Raw genomic sequence first — 14,261 nt, forward strand, 5'->3', positions numbered from 1 at the left:
ATTTTCGTATTACTTTGAAATCTTTATTCTGCATTTCCATTTTATGTTCAATATTATATCCAGAAACTGTACGGATAGAATGACAATCTCACGTATGTTCAATCGAAATAATATAAATATATAATAAGCTAACCTTCATTCCTTCTTCCCATGATATCCACAAGTCTCCTCGGGTTAGAAAACAGGCAACAGCATGTCGTGCCAAGTGATGAATCCAGCCTTCTTCTCTTAACTGTGTCATAATGGCGTCTATCCAAGGAAAGCCAGTCTGACCCTGAAACGAATCATTTGAGATTACAGTTCAATAGACCGTATTATATGTAGGAGTGTACAAAATGGAAAGAACTTATTACACGTTATATCGTATTTAACTTTCTTATTGACTCAATCATTATGTAATAGTACTACAAAACGTAATAACGCAAGTAAGAAAAACCTTAACATTAACAGACGAAAAGTTCATTGGGAAGAAAATCTAAAAAGTCACATTCGTTTTAAATAAATGATCGGGAATATGTTTGTTAGCTCTTTTTATCAACTTCGCTTAAGATTGTACGGAGCACTACGTGACACGTACGTTTGTGAATGAATGAGATATGGATCGCCATCGTTACCCGTGAAGATGTAACACACTGAGTCCATTAACGAATTCGGCCAAGATAATCGCTCTGCAATTGCAAGAAACTGTGTTCAAAAATTCACTTTCGTTCAAACGGATAGACGGATAGATGTGATATTAACAATACGATCTTACAAGACCCACTAGCGTGATTCTAATAAAATATGATAACTAGACTACAAATTTTAAGAAGTGGGGTAAAACCTGTTAACATGGGTTCATTTTTGTGGAATCTGCATTTTCCTATAAGATATATATCATTTCTTGCTCTGGGAGTTGGCCATCTGTTTATGTTGAATCTTGACCGCATTGAAGCAACGTTACTTTTACGCTGTTCACAATAAATTTACCTCTGCATATTGGAAACCTGAACATTCAACAGTACAAGTGACCATTTCCTACAAACTCTTGCAGAACATCTTTCACTCCTTATGTTCTGGAAGGTTAATGAACTCGGGAAATGAGGGAAACCTTGTCTATCGAAGGTAACTTTTCCAAAAATACAGCAGGCGGTTGTACAGTTTACTGCCTTTTGTCAAGTTATCGGTGGGTCTACGACGAATGCTTTTCCATTCATCTCTTTTCTACACTGCAAGACATTTCGTAATCTATAATGGACGAATTTACTGAGCTGTGTACGCGGTTTGTCTTCCTCATGTTTGAAGCATTACCGCCTAGGAACTTGCAGGACATTTGTTAGATGGTGTAAAAAGCAAAGAAGATAACAGTATAATTCCGTGCTGCTCAACATTTACTAATAGGATGAACGTACTTATCTGTAGATCTACAACCAAGGGCTGCTTTTGGTATTTCGCTACTTAACACAGCATGAATGTTTAAAGTATTTCCTTCATTATTTTGCCTGCATCTGTCGTCACAGGCGAAACAAAATTAAATATGCAATAAAAAAGTCTACCCTAGCGTTTTGTAAGTAATTTACCATACTGAAATTACATTTAAATCATAGTGTCTGGTTAGAAAAATTAAATATTCATTATATTTTTTTACGTTGTAGTTTTATTACATATTATTTATAGACACGAACTACGACGTAGATTAAGTTATTGCATTAGAAATGAGTAAGTTACAATCTATAATAGTTTTTGTTTTAAAATGCACTTATTTTCAAGCTAGCCATCTGAGCTAGCTACAGTTGCACATACACATCTAAGAACGTTGTATTAGAGCGATTTGAGTACAGTTTCAAGTACTTTGATATAACTTAGTTCCCATTTAACAAACTGAAATATCTACACAGAGGGTTGCTGTCTTCATTTCGCGATTTCTATGTAATTATATTAATGGATGCACTTACGTTGGAGACTATAAAACATTGATCTAATATTGTACTGTATAGAGCTAGGCAGTGTTTGCAAACCACTCTCAATCTCGATTTCAAACCATCTAATCACATCTCAACTTCAACCTCACGTCTTGCACTAGTATTCAAGCTCACTCCCATCAATTCACAACACCCCACTACTCCTCAAACTCACGGTAACTGGGACTCTCAAACTTATATTTAATATTTTGCTGAGTGGGGTTAACGGCAATCTCATGATGGCGAATTCATGAGAGAGCCTACTTTTGATATGTACAGTCTCAGTCAGAAAAATGTGTCCACCCACCAATCACTGGGAAATGTAATTTTCGAAAGCTTAAATTTCTTGTCTCTTTTAAGGCTTTATTTCGCGCCTACCTATTGAAAAATGTTACTAACGGGTATCGAACTTGGAAAGATGTCTCAGTAGGCAGTTCGTAAGATGAAAAATCTTGTGTCTAGTAGATTACTTAAAAAGTGAGTTAACTGTTACAACATATGAGAATCTATGCAAAAAAGAGTTGTAAATATATTTTCTCTGAAAATGTATACTATTTTATAATCACTCGTTCTGAAACTTTTATCTGACAATGCGAAGAAAATACGGAATCTTCCGAAGTCCCAAAATTTAAAACATGATTTCGACCCGTTCGCCAGTATGGCAAATAGATCTCTGTACATATGAATGACCAACGTCTAAATTCATTGAATTGAATTCGATTATCTTCTACAATTATAGGACTTTTCTTAGTTTCAATGAACGTTAGAGAATAGTGTGTGTGTTTGAGAGACATGATATTAATGAAAGAAACACTAAACGTTTTTGAAAAACCCATAAAAAGTAAAAGAATAAATAAAAACATAATAAAAAAACATTACACTAAAATAAACACTCAATACACTACTATAAAAAGAAAAATTAAGTTTTTAAACTTACAATACATAGAATGTAGGCTATACTGTATTTACTCACATTGGCCCATTTTGCTAGAGCTTCAGGATTTTTGTCCCACGGTATTTGAACACAGATAGGATTCCCTATCATTTTGTCGAAGTTTGGATTTCTTGTTGCCGCACAATAAAAAAATTCCCTCCATAGAAGCTGCCCGTGTAGAGAGAGTGGTGGACATGCTTTCTTGATCTGAAACAAAATAAATAAATAAATAAATAAAAATAATAAATAAATCATATTCTATTATAACTTATTGATAAAAATGCATGTTTATATAGTGTTTATATGTTTATTAATTCCTGAGTAAGCATCTTTTATATTTTCAAAAATAGTTTTCGTAAATTTTCAATTTTAAACACGTCTGATTAAACGTCCCAATAGAATGACCAGTTAACGTAAAAAAAAATTGTCATTCTATCTGAATTAAAGCTATACTTCATTCCCAATACTAACAATCTTGCTCTTTTCTTTTCTATATCTTACTACTCATTGTACGACAAATATGTTCTTTTAGCATTAAATAATTCTGAATTAGACTTTTAGAAATCTCAACTCTACTTTGGCACAAAGCCACCAAGATTTATGTAATTTTAATTATAAACGAGTTTCAAAACTTGCTTTAAAACTCAAACTGAACTGAAACTTACTTTTTTATACAAATCTGTGAGCTGATAATAAAATAGTCTTGTTGATAAGCAACCAAATCTCAAATAAGGACTGAGTCCTGTTTGACTAGCTAGCAGCGACTGTGGAGTCATCTTTGGGCGTCCAAAAGAAGCTACCCATGCTTTGCGTTCAAGATGCCTCTCTAATCTCGCTAAGGCTTCCGACTCTCCCCCTTGCCATACTGGTGGAGGCAAACCTTCAGTCTCAAAACCTGAAATAATGGAAAATAAGCACACACTTAGTATTTGTTTAGATCTTAGAAGAAAGGATAATTTATCTACATAATGTCAGTAGGTAGACTTATACTCTTAAGATCATATTCTTATCAGGTACGCTAGACGCAATCCTCAAACACAAAGAGTCCTTCACTCTACAATGAACAAATACCAAGCGTACCATTTTAAAGTTGCTTTTTTTTTAAGCAAAAGCTACTCTGCTATACACAAGATACTACTACAACAATAGAAACTTGCATCTATGGATGCTCATACCATTTCTGAGTAGCAAAGAAACACAAACTATTTTATAGTAATGTCAAAATAATAACTATGGATGTGACAAACTAAAAAATTCTCACTTATTCAGAACAAAAAATTTATCGACATGTTACTATCAATATGAATTACTTTAAGTGCAGAACTATTCCTCTCCCACGCATAACAATTGGAAAAGAAACACACTGATATTCAATAAGTCTTACTGCAAACAAAATTATAATATAGGAAATATGTATCGATCTGCAGATATGGATGAAGTCGCGATGAGAGAAATTTTACGAAGATCTAATAACTATATGTTAAAGTTTTATTTCTTCTCACAATATCGTAGGTCCATTCTAAATTATCTTTTAATTGTAAAGTGTTTCTTATTTTTATCCTATTTATACGCAGTAATTCGATAATGATTAGAACATCTGCAAATGGGTAAGATATTTAAAAATGTTACCGGTACGATATGAAGTAACGAAATGCCAATGATTAATTCCAGTGTATATTTATGAAATGTGTAAATCAGTATCGGCACGAAAAATTCTATTTCATCTTTGAAAATATATAATGACTGCCTCTCTTTACCCACTGATACTAAATATATTATTCCCTGAGGCACCCAGTGGGCTTTATTCATTCCAATATATCATTCATTTCTCATCACCACCGTTTCCTTTAGCCTAGGCTGCATAAGAGTGGGACGTAAAACTTAAATATTTCATTTCATTTCAATTTTCATGAAGCACGTTTGTGTAATTAGAGAAGAACCCACCTAATTGTATTCCTGCAAAGAGCAGAAGACTGCCTAATATTTCGGATACATACACGAGTGTCCTTTTTACGAGGAAAACTAAGGCTTAACACATGTTATCCAAAAGGTTTTTCACATGGTTCTTCAATCAATATTAGTGGCATCCTTTAAATTTCTTGTAATGTATTTTTTAAAGTGATGTCTGTTTTATGTGGGGGGAAAACATGTTTATATTATTGCCCTATTAAATTCAAATTTATGCAAATGCACCTATCATAGAATTATCTGTTATATATAAAAAAATAACTTCTATTACAGATAAATGAGAAAATTCTCCTAGCCGATAATCGTGATGTATCTTCAGCCTTATACACAAAACCAATATGAAACCCATGCGAAGATCATTGTTGCCAAATCACTTACAGTATCTTTATTACTATGATTTATTTATTCTCAAAAATGGACAAAACTTACACACACACACACACACACACATTTCGGTGCAATATAGAAATACGAAGCAATAAATTGTTAGTAATGTACATACAGTACATTAATGAAGATATGTGATACAAGTCTAACAACGTTTTATTTTTTTTATTTTTTTATATTAAAGATTGGTAATAACAGTACTCCATTCTCTATTTTATTGTTCAATTTAGGAGTTTTTGTCCTAATATAATAAGTATCAAATCCGTTTGTGGAGCCGTGGCCCAAGTAGTGTAGCAGCTACCGCTCCCCTTTGGTGCGAGAACAGTCCCGGTGGGACACTCGGTCGAAAAAATGTAACAGCTTTCCCAGGCAAACCGTCCCGACTGAGGTTTACCTAGGGTTTCCTTATTCACACCACGCAAATGCTACATAATGGTTCTAGCAGCTTTCTTCCTTCCCCATTCCCTTCTTCCTCCCAAACTCCCTGGGCAGTATGATCGTCCAGGGACGTCATCCATCATACTTCATCATACCTGCCGAAAGTCTAAAACTTTAATTCCTAATCCTAGCGTTTCTTGAGCCGCGAGTGGACAGTCTTCTGCTGTTTTCCGAAATACAATTATGCGCGTTCTATTCTAATTTCTAAATATGTATTCCATACATTTTATTAGTCAATATCATCTTTGTATAACCTCCAGTAACATTGATCTATCGTAAGTGTAATGGCTTACTGTGAGAGGAACAATTGATCTTTACTTTGTGGTTTTAAACGATATAAAAGTTGATTTTACGATAGTCTAAAAACGCACAAGATTTGCTAAGCACATTGTTCCTTAGTAGTGATATAAAAGAACGTAAAATACTAAATGCACACAAAAAAGTAACGTATGTCAGAGAACTGTAATAAACGGAAATTGAGTTCTTTATTTCTACAGCTGGTATACCCATGCCTACCATAAAAATTTCAGATTAAGTATTGCAAGAAAAAGAAACTGCAGGATTCTCTGCGAGAACAGTTTTTCCATATATGCACATCCGTTCAGTCCAATACTTCCCGATATCTTAGCATTTAGGCACAATTTAGAAATTTACTTCTTCACGTGATTAACAATGAAGAAACAAACAAACAGATGTAAACGAAATTTAGAAAGTAAATAAATATATAACTTCATGAACAAAGGATGTGTACCAGCAACTTGAAAATGTATATCGTGCTAGTCATATACATGCTTGACTAGCGCGACATATGACGGATTTAACTTATTCAGCATTATAAAATTAATGAAATATTTTAATTTTTAACAAGCTTTGCCACACATTGATATTTCGATGAATATAAATTTTGCTGTCCACGTAATTCTGATCTCGTGCGTAGAAATGTATCAAGTTTCTACACCTGACTCCAGTTTCTCTGAAAGTGAATCTCCTTACCTTAAAAAAGAAGTACACAACTGATAGAAATGCCTCTCCAGGCCCCATAACCAAAGCGTCATATTACTACTCGGCAAACTGAAATAATATGATAGTTTATCGTCAATAAATACATCTACATGCATTTATAAGGAATTCTCGCTTTTCAGCACATGCATAGGGAAAAGCTGTCCTTCATTTCTCCGACATGTATTAATTACTTTACCTACACCAGAATTATTGTAGGTAAATAATTGGTAAAACAGAAAGCGTGCATCTACTCAATATACAAGCATGCCTTATGAACTCAACAAATGACTGGAGATTGATATTAATATGTGCACTACTAAGTCTTAAACAATACTTAAATAATACATAAAGCGTAACATTCTTGCTTCGACAGACATATTTATACACAATTCCTTAAATTGCCTCACAATTTATTAGCGAACTTACGCACTACAAGCTAATACCACTTACATAACGATTCTATCAGTTGCACGTACCTAGTTCTTCTAACGATGGAACTCCGTATTTCTCGTCGTGATCGTCAGAGATTGGAGTATAAGAATTTCCCGTGAATCTGGATGTAATACTAGGTTCTGCAGGAGGTGGAGATTCCATTGAGGCAACTACATTCTGGAACTGATGATATGTAAGCGGAGGCTTTCCACCGTTTTTATCAATTATTCTGTAATAGAAGACTGCTGTACGGGCTGTGCATTCCAGGTTACAATTAAATCATACATATCACGAATGGATTTTACCTGTTTCATTCTAAAATATGGAACTAAATATTTCTATAACGGTGGAACTTATCGTGCCTAAATATCTTCATCAAATCTCCTGTTGCAAAGCACACAAATAATGATAATTAATAATTTCATAAAATAGTTTTTTTTTTTTTTTTTTTTTTTTTTTTTTTTTTACCCTGAAAAGTTACCATTAAATATGATTTAAATTTAATAGTCGACAACAACAGGTTTCAACATACCGAATGGAAAAATTTACCTCCAAGAAAAGGCTCTTCAGTTACAAAAGTTACCCATTCTTAGAGAAAGAACAAACTTGGCAATAATTCATTCTGACACTGTTATTTTATCAACAAAACGCTATACACCCTAACGTAAACATTCTGAAAACAATACCGCTCAAATAGTTGTTTTTCTCGCCTTTTGGGGTCATACAATGGATATTTCAATCCCAACACTACCTTCCTCTGTTCATTTCAATTATAAAAGTACAAAGTGGCGCCAGTAAATACTGAAAACCAACAATATAAACATTACCTGAGAACCGAGCTACATTGTGACATTCACACACATCACAACTGCTTGAGTGGTTAAGGAACGAAGGAATGTCACTATCACCAAATAATATAACAGTAGTTTTAGTGGATCTTTAATTTTCATTATGGTAGGTTATTTATAAAAACAAAATAAAATAATCAGAAGTCGAAGATAAGATGATATACACTACCGCTTAAAAGTTTTTGAACATACCGGATTGTTGTAAGCATCTACTGTGATCCTATTATTTTGACACGCGAACTTTCCCGCCGTGCATCAGAGGTACTCCGGCCTAAAGCATGGAATTTGACGATAGTTGAATTGAGGTCCGAGAAGTACTGCAGATGATATGTCAAATTATAATTCTTAAAACTAAAGAAAGAAAAAAAAAAGTTTGATAAAGATATTGTGCAGTATAAACAAGAGTGTGGAAGGTGAGGCAAGATATTATTTTTGTTTGGAAAGTGTAGACATAGAGGGTCAATGCAATGACAGACATTTTGAAAGAAGTAGTAGTTTTCCAAAATTTGGAGTTCTCTATATCTCGTAGATATGCTGGTGTTTAAAAAAGCCAACAACACTATTCTTTCAGAAATATTTTTGAGGGTCAATATGCATCCTTCTCTGCTCAATTGTCGCTCAGTGGAAGCGTATATGTAATGCTGATCGTTACTATTTCAACGAGCAACAATAGTGAAACCATCGTAAACACTTTTTAAAATATGGTATTTGTGGAGTTTTAAATGTTCGCGTATCAACAAGGTACAATTTGGAAAGCTACTTCTTACCAATTTCTGTCACTGTATTGACCCTCTATGTCTACACTTTCCAAACAAAATTAATATCTTGCCTCACCTTCCACACTCTTGTTTACACTATGCAATATCTGTATCAAAGTGTGTTTTTTTGGTTTCAATTGAAGAATTATAATTTGACATCATCTGCAGTACCTCTCAGATCTCAAATCAACTGCCATCAAATTTTATGCTAAACGCAGCAGCATCTATGATACAAAGCGGCAAAGTTCTCGTATTAAAATAATATGATCACAGTAGATGATTACAAAAATCCTGTTTGTTCAAAAACTTTTGAGCGGTAGTATATTATATTATATTATATATATATATATATATATATATATATATATATACAGGGTGGCCCAAAAGTAGGTATACAGTACCGTATTGAACAGTTCATTGCATTTTATATCATTTATTGTTATCCATAAGGAAGACTTAGTTTATTTTTAATGAGTTTTCACTTATATCTTAAGCTTGGAACAGCCGGAGCAAATAAACCCATAAACTAGAATATTATATTACGCACAAAGAGTGAAAAAGTGATTGACTGGACCAAGACTCAAACCCGGGACCTCCGGCATACCGTGCCGATGCGTTAACCACTACGTCACCCAGTCCGCTTCCCAGAACAGCCATTCACTCTCTCACTCTCGAGGTCTCCACTTGGTCTGACTGTTTAGTTATACAAAATAAAGACTGTTTAGTTATACAAAATGAAAAATACAATATTTATTGGAAAAACAATTCTGTTACATACGTGATGCTTCCTTTACATTTCTACATAATCACTACCTTCATTTAAACATTTGTCTATCTGTTCACAAGGCTCAGAATTACCACATTATACTCTGCTGTCATTCATTAAGCCGGTTGGTCACTGCCATCACATTCTTGACACGATATTACACAGATGGAGATGCCTTTCTTGATCGGATTGTGACTGGTGATGAGACCTGAGTGTATCATATCACTCCAGAGAGCAAGCGCCAATCACTTTTTGGGAATTTCATACCAAAAGGTAATACGATCAATGCAGATTGTTATTGCGATTTCCACTTTTTCCTTAAGCTGAAAAAGTACCTGGGAAGTAAATGTTTTGAAGTGATGAAGAGTTGGAGACTGCAATAACCATCTGGCTTAATGAACCGGTGGTAGAAGAGTATAACATAGAAGTTTTGAAGCTCGTGAACAGCTATGACAGATGTCTATATGAAGGTAGTGATTATGTAGAGAAACGAAGGAAGCTTCACGTATGTAACAGAACTGTTTTTTCCAATAAATATAGTTTTCTATTTTGTATAATTAAAAAAAAAAACTCGAGAGAGACGAAAGCTTGGAAACGCAATGATTGTAAAGGAGTCAAACTTTAGATGGTTAAAAATTCCTGGCAGCGTTTGCATACTGTCTGAAAATATAAATAAATAAAGAGGTGTTGGAAATAGCTAGTCGAATTTTTCACTCGCATTAGTCTTTTACGGCACACACTGATAAAGAGTCGTATGTTAAAAGAAAAAAAAAGCAATGTTTCCAGTTCAGTAAGCTGTTTGAACCGAAACGAAAGAACAAAAATAACCCGAGAACGTGCATATTGCTGTGTGACGAGTTTTACAACACCTCAAAATCGATTCTTGAACAACTCAAATTGTTGATATGCTGAACTAGCAACGCTGCTTTTCCATTTAACATAAGGCGCTTTATCACTATGGGACGCAAACGGCTGAACGACTGAAATAATTCCATCATTTCAGATCGAAAACCATATATCGAACAATTTTCCTCTTTCCATTTTTTCGCACCTCTACTCATAACGGACTTGTCTATAGTCCCCGACACTTGACAGCACCACTGAAATTATCGATTATATATTAAAATAATTCGTTATATGCTTCCTATGCCTTTAAGACTGGAAAATTGACAGGTGTTACAGTCTGCAAAGAGATTTGGCCAACTAGACAGTACAGGGTGCAAACTTTTATTAGTATTATTACAAACACACGAAATAGGTCAATGTATATATACTCACGTTTCAAGCTTGTAAAGCGTATGTGATGCTCTTGTTACGACGGTGATGCCAAGTTCTTTACACATTGCCATAACATTTTGATCTCGCACTCGACCAAATGGTTCAGGATCCTCTTCGAAAGTGAGGCAGGTAGTACCCCACTCCTGGAACACACATTCGACACAATTAATATCGACTACAAACAAACTATTGATTAGTAGAGCTGCATTAGACACTTATTATGTATAACAACTTCTAGTTTCTCAGAAAAAGAATATATAGTGACAAAATTCAAACTATTTCCCTGCATAATTCATTTCATTTATATTCACCTATTATTCCAAATCACACAGGGAAAATTAACTTACGACTGTAGAAAGAATATAAGAAAAATCACTTTCAACATTCTTTGCAGGAGTATCGATTCAAGATTTTCGAAATATTAATGTTGGATATGGAAAACATTTAACTTATTTACAAACAGTGTACTTACAACTGTAAGCATGATATTACCATACCTATGCTTGCAACAAAAGCACTACAGATATACCCTTACTGACACAATCCTCCCGCCAACAAAGCGTGTAAAGAAATGTATCTGTATCAGACATTCTTTTCAGGTATGTCTGTACAGCGGGGGACACTTCTAAATGGTACAGTCATATGGAGATTTACGGCTAAGGTGTACCATTTAGAAGTGTCCCCCGCTGTACAACAGATTACAACAGTCCCTGATTCTACCTCACGTCATTAATTTAACGATGTGTTATTTAGATTTAAAGAAGATGAATAACAAAGTGTATGAAAGAAAGGAAGAGCTGGAGATAAAAGTTTGTGGAAGCACCTGAGAGAATCCGAAGAAAATTCACGGAGACAATATTGTATTGTATGTTTCGTTTAACACACACAGATCTGAAATACGTATTAACATGACGCAGTGTCAGTTGGAAAAAAAAACTGTTAACCTGGGGGTTTCGTGTCAAACAATTATGAAACAAAACTTCAGCGTTTTTTTATCTGTTAATTTAAAAATTACAACGGCATATCAAGACAATCGAACCACTCTGTACATGGAAAGCGTCAAAAGAAAAGTAAGATCTACAATAAAAACTGGCGGGTATCCTTTTTAGGAACTTATACGTATTCACTGTTCTATTAGTTTAAAAGTTACAACGGCGTTTCAAAATAAACGATTTACCTTGTATATACTACACTCAAACTATTATTAATTCTCCTCTACTTCCTCAACTACTCCTTCCTCTACAAAACGCCCAATTACTAAATAAAAGAAATAAAAAAAATAAAACAAATTAAAAAAAAAAAACTTAAGTTTTATTAAACGGTATGATTCATGCTTTGTCAAATATGCATTCAGCATTTACAGTTTAAAAGTTTAGAATTGCTATGCTTGTACTATCTCATCATTACTTGTGCGACTTTCCTATCACACGGTAATCTACATAGTTAATATTACCTATATACTTCTTGAACAGGGAATGCCCAGTTATTACAAATATTGCATATTAAAAATTTATTCATACTATGCACAACAATGTATTAAAAATAATACAGCAAATATCAAGAAATTATCTGACACAAGATAAAAATGAAACTAAAATGGAATGAAATCATTAAGTTTTACGTCCCACGGTTATGCCGGTTAGGCTAAAGGAGACGGTGATGATGAATAATGAATGAAATGGTGGAATGAAGAAAGTGGGAGGAAACGGGAGAACCCCGAGAAAACCCACGCACACGGTGTTTGTCCACCACAAAAATGAAACTAATAAATAGTGTTATTGATTTGAAATGTCAAATTCATTGTACTTAAATTTGCCGGTTTAATAAATGCTAGTCTCTATTTAAACGTTCCTCCTTTTAATTGTTTACAGAGTAGGCTAACAAGTAACCAAGAGTGGCAATTTAAAAAAGTAACTTCCCACATTTTAGTACAACTTTCGTTTACCAGGCTAATTACAAGTTCTCAAGATTTTTTCCTGCTCTGTAGATACCAAGATATATTTAAAAAATTCAAATTACATTTAAGGAGTGAACGAAAGATAAAATAGTATTTCTCGGACTATATGCGATCGATCCTCTTAAATATTTTAGTAAGGCCTATCTCTAAAAGTGCATACTTTCGACTTTTTTTTTTTTTTTTTTTTTTTTTAAAGGTAAAGTAATTGTGTGCGGGATCTCGGGTTCGATTCCCAAGGGAAGAACCAAATTTTGATATTGATCCATCATCGTGAAGCAATTGAAAAGCTGCCTGAATTAAGATGTAGCGAACTCTGGTCTCCAAACCGTGAACTCTTGTAATGAGAGCAGATGCGCTATCGATCACTCAAATTAATAAGCAAGCTCCTCTTGTCAATCGTAGCTCTTTGTACGCTATAGCATTCCTACTCACTGGTGTGTGCCTTTGCTGCAAGTGGTCCTGGTTCGATTCTCGTTTCACAGTCATTCACTCTCCTTAATTATCCATCTCCTTTAGCCTAAAGAGCATAACCATCAGATGTTAACTAAAAATTTAATTTAATTTTCATTTCTTAGGCTGTAGCGCCAGAATGCTGAGTTTATCTTTAGTCTACCTCTAAAAATACAATATAATACAAGATAGGATATAGGCTGCAGTGGCTTAGTGGTAGAACGCTTATCTCTGGTACATGCGGTCCGTATTTCGATCCCAAGTAGCGCCAAGTGGGCTTTGTGGTGAACAAACACTGCGCGTGGCTTTACTCGGTCTCTCTTGTTTCCTCCCACTTCCTTTATTCCACAATTTCGTTCATAATCACAATAACAGTCTCCCTTAGCCTCAGAGCATAATTGTGGAACGTTAAACTCAAAACGATAAGGGCACATCCATCCTACCTCCAGATGATACACGTGTACGACGCGTTCTACATTAATTCTTGTAGTTACAATAATAATATTATTATTAATATAAATAATTGATAAACAATAGAAAAATTTCAAACATTAGAATGAACAAAAATTAACAAAATATAATGAAATGTATACAAGGTGTAAAAAAAACCTGGGGATATTGGCCCAACTCCGCTATGAGTAAAGATACGAAAAAAAAATTATGAAGAAACTATTAGGTGGTTTTCAATCTAAAATGGTGGAATATTTCCAATCGCACCAGCCGTTTGTGCTCTACATTAGCAGGGCGCCTTATGTTAAATGAAAATGCAATGTGAGCAGTTTAGCACGTTGCCTTAGATTCTCACTCTGCCAACAATACATCCTGGGCAACAAATTCGAAGTGTTCCAGGTTCCCTTACACAACAACGTGCAAGTACTTTGGACTATTTTTGCGTGTCTTTACGCTCTGTTCGAAGAGCCTGCTGAATTGAAAAGTTGCTTTTTCATTTAGCATAGGGTACTATACTAGGGTGGGTCGTTTTGCCACTTTTTTTCCGGAACGAAATGTAATACCTGGCAAAAAAGGCCCACCCACATGGACATTACAGGAATAGATTTTTTTTTTAAATCAGATAATATCTTCTGTGAGAACTATTGCCTCAA

General features: G+C 34.4%; 1 protein-coding gene across 1 annotated transcript in view; it reads right to left on the reverse strand.

Moving 5' to 3' along the window:
• The window catches only part of phr6-4 ((6-4)-photolyase), a 49,384-nt gene that overhangs the window by 16,504 nt on the left and 18,619 nt on the right, over positions 1 to 14,261 (reverse strand). The window contains exons 3-7 of the mRNA XM_081769456.1: positions 10,752 to 10,894; positions 7,146 to 7,330; positions 3,540 to 3,769; positions 2,914 to 3,081; positions 134 to 274 (exon numbers count right to left, since the gene is read on the reverse strand). Coding sequence (XP_081625582.1) covers positions 134 to 274; positions 2,914 to 3,081; positions 3,540 to 3,769; positions 7,146 to 7,330; positions 10,752 to 10,894 — 867 coding nt within the window. The remainder of the gene's footprint in view (positions 1 to 133; positions 275 to 2,913; positions 3,082 to 3,539; positions 3,770 to 7,145; positions 7,331 to 10,751; positions 10,895 to 14,261) is intronic.

The sequence above is a fragment of the Thermobia domestica genome, chromosome 8 (assembly GCF_964235325.1).
Source record: "Thermobia domestica chromosome 8, izTheDome1.hap1.1, whole genome shotgun sequence".
NCBI classification, from domain to species: Eukaryota; Metazoa; Arthropoda; class Insecta; order Zygentoma; family Lepismatidae; genus Thermobia; species Thermobia domestica.